The sequence below is a fragment of the Cajanus cajan genome, chromosome 5, assembly GCF_000230855.2.
Source record: "Cajanus cajan strain Asha chromosome 5, NIPB_CcT2T_4, whole genome shotgun sequence".
NCBI classification, from domain to species: Eukaryota; Viridiplantae; Streptophyta; class Magnoliopsida; order Fabales; family Fabaceae; genus Cajanus; species Cajanus cajan.
Genome location: NC_138521.1, coordinates 58527671 through 58535136, shown reverse-complemented (window position 1 = coordinate 58535136; position 7466 = coordinate 58527671). Strand labels below are relative to the sequence as shown.

At 33.9% G+C, this 7466-nt stretch overlaps 1 protein-coding gene across 2 annotated transcripts; it reads right to left on the bottom strand.

The window, feature by feature from the left end:
• Positions 1 to 221: 221 nt before the first annotated feature.
• LOC109808706 (putative alpha,alpha-trehalose-phosphate synthase [UDP-forming] 9) lies at positions 222 to 6447 on the bottom strand. 2 transcript variants are annotated; one of them, XM_020371818.3, is made up of 6 exons: positions 6332 to 6447; positions 6097 to 6166; positions 4596 to 4660; positions 1439 to 3525; positions 794 to 1067; positions 222 to 718 (listed from the first exon to the last, which is right to left on the bottom strand). In XM_020371818.3, exons 4-6 carry the CDS (start codon positions 3421 to 3423, stop codon positions 386 to 388), a joined length of 2592 nt encoding a protein of 863 aa, XP_020227407.1. In that variant the 5' UTR covers positions 3424 to 3525; positions 4596 to 4660; positions 6097 to 6166; positions 6332 to 6447; the 3' UTR covers positions 222 to 385. The 2 variants fall into 2 exon arrangements, with proteins under 2 accessions (XP_020227407.1, XP_020227408.1); XM_020371819.3 differs by lacking the exon at positions 4596 to 4660.
• Between the last annotated feature and the right edge of the window lie 1019 nt (positions 6448 to 7466).

Below are 7466 nucleotides of genomic sequence, written 5' to 3'. Positions count from 1 at the left end.
CTCAAATGAAAAAGTTTGTCCCCGAAAAATGGTCCATATGATTTTAAATTGTAATTGGCCTTGCATGTAAGTTTAACTATACAATGTATTTTCATCTCATCCAGCAGGGCTCTGGATTCAGAACCTGAACCTAAAAATATTTTTCAACATCAAAAGTATTGCTAAAAGACAGCATATACATTTCATTTACTGCCACCTAACAATCTAAAGCAAAAACTCTTTTAACAGTCGAACCCCTGGTGCTGGTTCCTGAGAATCTCAATGCCGCAGTTTCCTGTTTAATCAAAGCTCGAAAATCATTGTAAACTACTCCCTTGAAGCAGGCCTGTTTATGAAGAAAAAAAGAAAAAAACTGAAAATAGACAGGTGAAGTTTGCATTTCAATCTATGTTGAAACAACCTTCTTCTGTTTTTCCAGAAGAGTATTCTTCAGGAAATGATGATTTGGGCCCGAAATGGCACCAAGAGCTTGAAGCAACCCCATCACATCCTCAGTATCATCTAAGTAGTACTTAGCTTTACTTGGTTTCTGACCAACAGTGCATGAAAAGATTTCTGGTGCAGGAGAAGAGGTTCCACCGTAAGCTTTGGTTAGTAAGCTCTCAAACATATCCTCGTCAGATCTATCATCCCCTATGCACAGTACAAAATCTGGGGATTTCCCTTTCTTGGTCATCTGGGACAGGATGTCCTCTACAATTAGCCCTTTAGTAATCCCCTGCAATGTTGATTAACCAATATTAAAACACATGAGAATAGTCATATGTTGAGAAATGAAGAGATAGATATGTACCTCTGACTTGACTTCAATAATATGCTTTCCCTTCTTTACAACAAAGGGTTCATTTGCAAACAAATTTTCAAGATGATCCAATAGCTCCTTGGCTTGCCAAGATCCAAAATCAGGATCAGCATTATAGTAGTGCCATACCAAGGCACTCTCTTTGGTCTCTATATAAGAGCCATCTGTTGCCTCAGTATACATTCTCATCACAGGTTCAACAATTTCTTTCCCAGAAAAATTGGTACTTATATGATTCTTTTCCCAAGTTGACTGTGGACTCCATCTGTGACAAAAGACAAAACAAGACATCATTAATTTGGAGGATTTTCCAATAAAATGAAGAAAATAAAATCAGTACATAAGATGCAAATATTTCTTAGAGGAGTACTAGCAACACCCTCTTTGACAGCATAATTTTATAATTTCCTATAAAATTCAATCAATAAAATATTAAAAAGAGAAAGTTATAGAGCGAATTGCTTAACATTTCTCTACTTGATATATGCATCATGAATGTATGAAAAATATCTATTCCTTCTCCCTCCTTTTGCCCCCTCCCTTCTTATTCTTGATAGAAATTAAACAGAGTATTTCCATTATATTATAACAGAATTGAAGATGACCAACTATAAATTAAGGGGTAGAAAAACTCACTTTAGAAAATAACCATGCTCAGCTGCTATACCCAGATTCTCACACTGATCAAACCATTCACTCAGCGTGGTTTTCTCCCTGCCACTTACTATAAACACAGTGTTCTTAGGGTCACTGCAAAGCTTATTCAGAACATCTATGATTTCAGGACATGGAATTTTAGTGATGGAAGTTTGAGGTACAATGGTACCATCATAATCCAAAAAAATTGCCCTGCAATTTGTCCTTTCATATGCAGAAATAGTATGGCTTTTGTTAAGCTTCCTGAAACTAGGAGAAAGGGATAAAACTCTGAAATTAAGGCCAAAGCCAATCCCCCAGCAATTTTTACTGTAGTGATCCTTGCACGAGTTCTCAAGATCTTGCACAAAACTTTTAGCCCAGTAAACCACGTCATGAGAGCTAACATAACGATAGTGTTTATCATGGCGCAACTGTTTCTCTCCACTGGACATTGTGATGGCCAAATTCAGTGCATCAGCTACAGCATTAATGTCCCATGGGTTTACCCTGATTGCCCCACTAAGAGAAGGAGAGCAACCTATAAACTCAGAAACAACAAGTGCACTTGTCCGAGGGGACTCAGAACCAATTTCTAAAGCTTCATCCATTTTAGCACTTCCCTGCCTACAGACAATGTACTCATAGGGAACCAAATTCATACCATCTCGCACTGCATTCACAATGCAGCATTCTGCTAAAGCATAGTAGGCTGCCTTCTCATATATAGGAATATGACGATTAATGATGATGACAGGCTCATAATCTGGCAAGCCAAATCTTTCATTTATCCTATTGGCAGTAATGTGCATCTCATTCCTTGCTGTCTCTACATCCTTCCCGGTACTCCTTGCTGGATTTACAATCTGGACCAGTATTAGTTCACCCTGCAGTTCAGGATATTGCTGAAGGAGTTGTTCAACGGCCAAGAGCTTTAGGCTGATACCTTTAAAAATGTCCATATCATCAACTCCGAGAATAAGTTTTTTCCCCTTGAACTTCAACAATTCTCTGACATTAGCAGAAAAAGAAGGGTGACTCAATGCAGATTGAAGTCTACCCATATGAATCCCTATAGGCAAGATTTTAATGAATATTGTACGGCCAAAGTATTCAAGCTTGATGTAACCCCTTTTGCATTCATATTTTAAGCCAAGAATTCGACTGCAGCAAGAAAGAAAGTGGCGAGCATAATCAAATGTATGAAAACCAATCAAATCTGCATTAAGCAGTGCTTTCAAAATTTCATCCCTCACAGGTGAAGTCCGATAAATTTCCGATGAAGGAAATGAACTGTGGAGGAAGAATCCTAGCTTGATCCAACTGTACCTCTTCCTTAGAAATGTTGCAAGAACCATAAGATGATAATCATGAACCCACACATAATCATGTTCTGGATTAATAACCTCCATGACTTTATCAGCAAATATTTTGTTTGCAGAAACATAAGCCTGCCACAGTGACCTGTCAAAGCGATTGCTATAGTCTGGATACAAGGGCAACATGTAATGGAACAGAGGCCACAAATATTGCTTGCAGAATCCACTATAAAATTGTTCATGAATTTCTGAAGGAAGAAAGGTAGGCAAGCAATTGAATTCCTCCAGCAGCTGAAGAGAAACTTTCTCTTGTTCACCAGTTTCAACATCAACCTTGAGAGATCCCACATAAAGAACCTCAAAGTCAGAAGAGAGACCATTCTTTAATGGAAACAAGATTGAATCTTCATCATAAGTGAAGCACCATTTGCCAGATATTTCATCCTTTTGAGCATGAAGAGGAAGAAAATTTGCCACTATAATGATCTTTTGAGGGAATTCTGATGAGCAAGCATTTAAATCATCATTGTCCCTTGGTTTGCCATCCACATCAGACTTGATTCCTGGAACAATCAGGGGATGGGGAAGAGCTCCAGGAGTATGAGGGGAATTTGAACTGTCCTCAGTCACCAGGTCAGACAAATTCGAGGACGATCTGACCACCATCTTTGTTCCAAATGTGAATTACAGAGTTATGAAAGTCAACTGTTATTAGGATCCGAAATTCAGAACTGCGAATTCTTGAATGAACCAAGGAAAAGCAGGAACCTGTGAAGATGAAAAAGAGATAGCTATAATTCTAATATGCAAGACTGAAGCAGCAGCATAAGACGCAGGTAAATAACTCAAATAAAATCTTCGCATACAATTATTTGGTTATTTAAATGTAGATAGATAATCACTCTCTGTTAGTAAATTTTCCAACAAAAATTGTTAAAATTTACTAATAAATGAATATTACTTGTATGAACATGAAGTCAGCTGACAAATGAAAGCTGCTCACATAATCAGATAAGCATTTTCCAATTATTATTTGTCATTTATCACGTTTAACTTTATAAATAGTTGAAATCAAAAGTCCAACAAGTGATTATATAATTGAAAACTACAAAAATAGTATTTATGAACACAATTTGCAAATGAATGTTATGAATGCACATAACTGCCTGGGTAGTATACAATGCAAAATTGCAAATGTACCATGGTAGAGGCAAAGTTAATACATTCCCCAATCTCATTCAGTAATTACCAACCAATTATATATCACAAAAGAAAGAGAAAACTCAACTTAATTTCTAGACACTGGTTATAAGAATCAAGTAGTTAGAGACAGAACTACTCATGGAGTGTGGGGAGATTGCAAATCAAAGCCAAATTTTTTTTTTATTAATTACAAAATACCCCAATAAATTCCAACCTGTCTTTAATTTATTTGTAATCTCTCCTCCAATATTCTAGCTCCACTTCTGCAAGTAGTTCCAGATAATACTTTTTCAAATTGTATTACACTATCTAGACTATGAGAGGAAAAGAAAAGCACAAATTACACCATAAATGTATATTATGATTGTGATCCTATTACCTAGAAAATTTCTTTTTAAGTTCAAAATTCTCTAAATAAAACAAATAGAACTCTCTTCAGAGAAAGGAAGAAAATTGCAGAGAATCTAATTAAGGGTATAATGGCTCCTGTATTAGATCTTCAAATCATCCAAGTCTGCAATATGTGCAATTGCAGGCATACTTGATTGGAAACTCAGAATCACAAAACTAAAAAAAATCTATCTGAAGTAAAAAAGAAAATTAACAAGCATATAAAAAAGCGCATACATATGTACCTCGAATTTAACTCAACTTTTTGTAGCTAATCTCATGATCTACTTGATCTTTGAACCATCCAATTCTACGCAACCAAAGTTCAATTCAATCAGAAACACTGAATCAGGAACTTAAAACAAAATGTCCAATGGATATCAAAACACATATAAGGTAACACACAGCGGCACGGTTATACCTAGACTGAAATTGAACTCAAACTCTAGCAGCTAATCTCGTGAACATCTAACCGGTTACTGATTACTAGCTTTTCACGCATTTTCTCCTTGTCTATTCATATGAACCTTGTGATTGAGGATGCGTTATGATTGCGAACGGTTAGGAACATTACAGGCTAACAGCCAATCAAACTTACCATGTACAGAAGCATGCTGACTCACATTTCTATGTTATAAAATCAATTTTATTGCTTATATCAGTTTAGCAACTATATACATTAATAAAGTTTACTTACATAAGGAGTAACTCTCAAACCTCAGTACACATTTTTACGCAAATTCTTCCTAGTAAATAATTAAAACATAAAAAGGACTTTTAGGAAAAGAAAAATAAATTCAACCAACAAATAACATAGTCAACTGAGAAATTTCAAATTAGCACAATATATAAAAGACTACTAAACCATCCTTTTACAAAACATTTTTGAAATTTGTCTTTCTGCATATCATATATGGAAAAGGCACAAAATCTAAGCAATGGCATTATGGAATTTGGATCCTTTCTTAATTATTACGCCGATATACACGTGCATGTGCGTGTGTGTTTTATTTTTTTGTGTAACGCTTTTCTTTTCTCTCTTTTAAATCTCAGTAAACCAAATGTACACACTGTCCTACATGCCGCACATCCTGGAATACCAAGTACGGCCAGCTAGCTTCAGCAATGTGTATCATTATTATGCCTGTGTTGAGAACAACATCATGGCTGGATAGACTCATCCAATTTTCCCAATGAAGGCAAAAGCTACTCCTAGTAGTAGTTTCTTGTTTCCACACCTTTTACCTGATTGACTTGGAACCAAACAACCACTATATTGAATTTGCCACCATTTTAGAGGAAAAACTAGGAATGATAACAAAACTAGCAGTTTCTCGTTTCCAAATTTCTTGCGTGAGTCTAAACATGGAACCAAACCACTACTATATTGAATTTGCTACCATTTTAGAGAGAAAATTAAGAATGATAACAAATTAACAATTGATATGAAAATCATCAGCTTAAAATCACAAAATCAACCGGTTTATGAGTGTGTAACATAGAGTTGATCAAATCCACTCTTCGACTGATCAACTAATGCTACAACTCTCCACTCAGTGCTCTGGCGTGCATCCTAGGCAAGAGCCATAAATAGTTTCGTTAGATTATTTCTTGCACATGCAAAAATCCTTTTACCTTGAGTATAACATTTTCTCACCAAATAAGCACCCCCAATGGCAATGTCAATTTTAGAATCCGCAAGACCCAAATAGCAAGAAAGAAAGAAAAGAAAAGGCAGACATTTACCTGAAAAGCATCAAACTGATCCAAAGAACCTAAGATTAGTCCTCATTTGGTTAGAGTATAGAAAATTGCACTGCAAGAAAACCAAATTTAGCTTCTCAAGCACCGCTTTTCCTTTGATCGTCCCAGAATAGGAAATAATAAAGACGAAAGAAAGCTTCTTTACGTGAGTGAAAGATATAATTCGAAAGGAAATAAGAGAAAGAGTAGTCAATGCAACATCAAGAGGTCAATTTACCTGGTCCTTGACTTGTCTCAACAAAGGCAAAATGAACAAAGACAGAAACAGAACACACATGAGAATATATATGCCATGAAGTGGATATTTTAGAACTGAAAAGTGAGTCTGAACAGTGCCACGGGGGTGTCTTCAGTATGTGAAAAGTTACAAATAGAAATTCTTTTATTATTAATAATATTACATCATTATTATTGAGATAATAATAATACAGGATAAGCTTGTTAGATATTAGGATCGAAACGGTGAATTTTATGGTAGTTTTAGAAACTGACTAAATACTAATTAGTGAGGTAAAATTAATAAAACGTTAGATTTTTTTATTTTTTTTTTGAGGTTTCGTTTGGTTTTGGTATCTTTGTCGAGACGTAGAAACTGGAAAGTCAAAAGAAGATATAAACATGGTATATGAATATATATAGTAATTGTGAATTAACACGATTGGACTGCAACTCCGTTGGTCTCGTGTTATGTTTGGAGCACAACACTTCTCACCAGGATTTTACACACGTGTTTACATTTAAAGAAAGGCAAATTGTAAATGTGTCAAAAGACTCAAAACAGTAAAACTTTTCAAACTTTTTAGATTATGTTGAGAATTTTATTCTAAATTTTGATCACTTTTATATTTAATATATTCAATTTTATTATAAATTTATTTTTATTATAAAAATTGTAAATATATTTTAAACTTATTTTGATTAAACACAATTTTATCCAATTTTTTTATTGATATTATAATAAGTACTCTTTCAATTTTTTATTCATATTATAATTGAAGTATCTAGTCTCTTTACTTTTTTTACGAAATTATTTTAATTTATTTGATGGTTTTGAATTTAATTCTTAAATTTATAATTACTTCAAATAATTATAAAAAAAAGAGTTTTGTTATTTAAAACATCCTACCTAACTTGTTAAAATAGTTTTCTATAAAAAAAAAATTACTTTTAATATCATAATAAAACATTTTTAATTTTTTTAAATTTCATAGACTAATGTGATTGCACTCGTTGTTTTTAAAAATTAAAATCACTTTATTTTTAATATGGTATAGATGTTAGTATAAGACAATGTTTTAAGTGTTTGAATATAATGTTTTTTTTATTCTTTTTCATCTTTTGAATATTTTTAA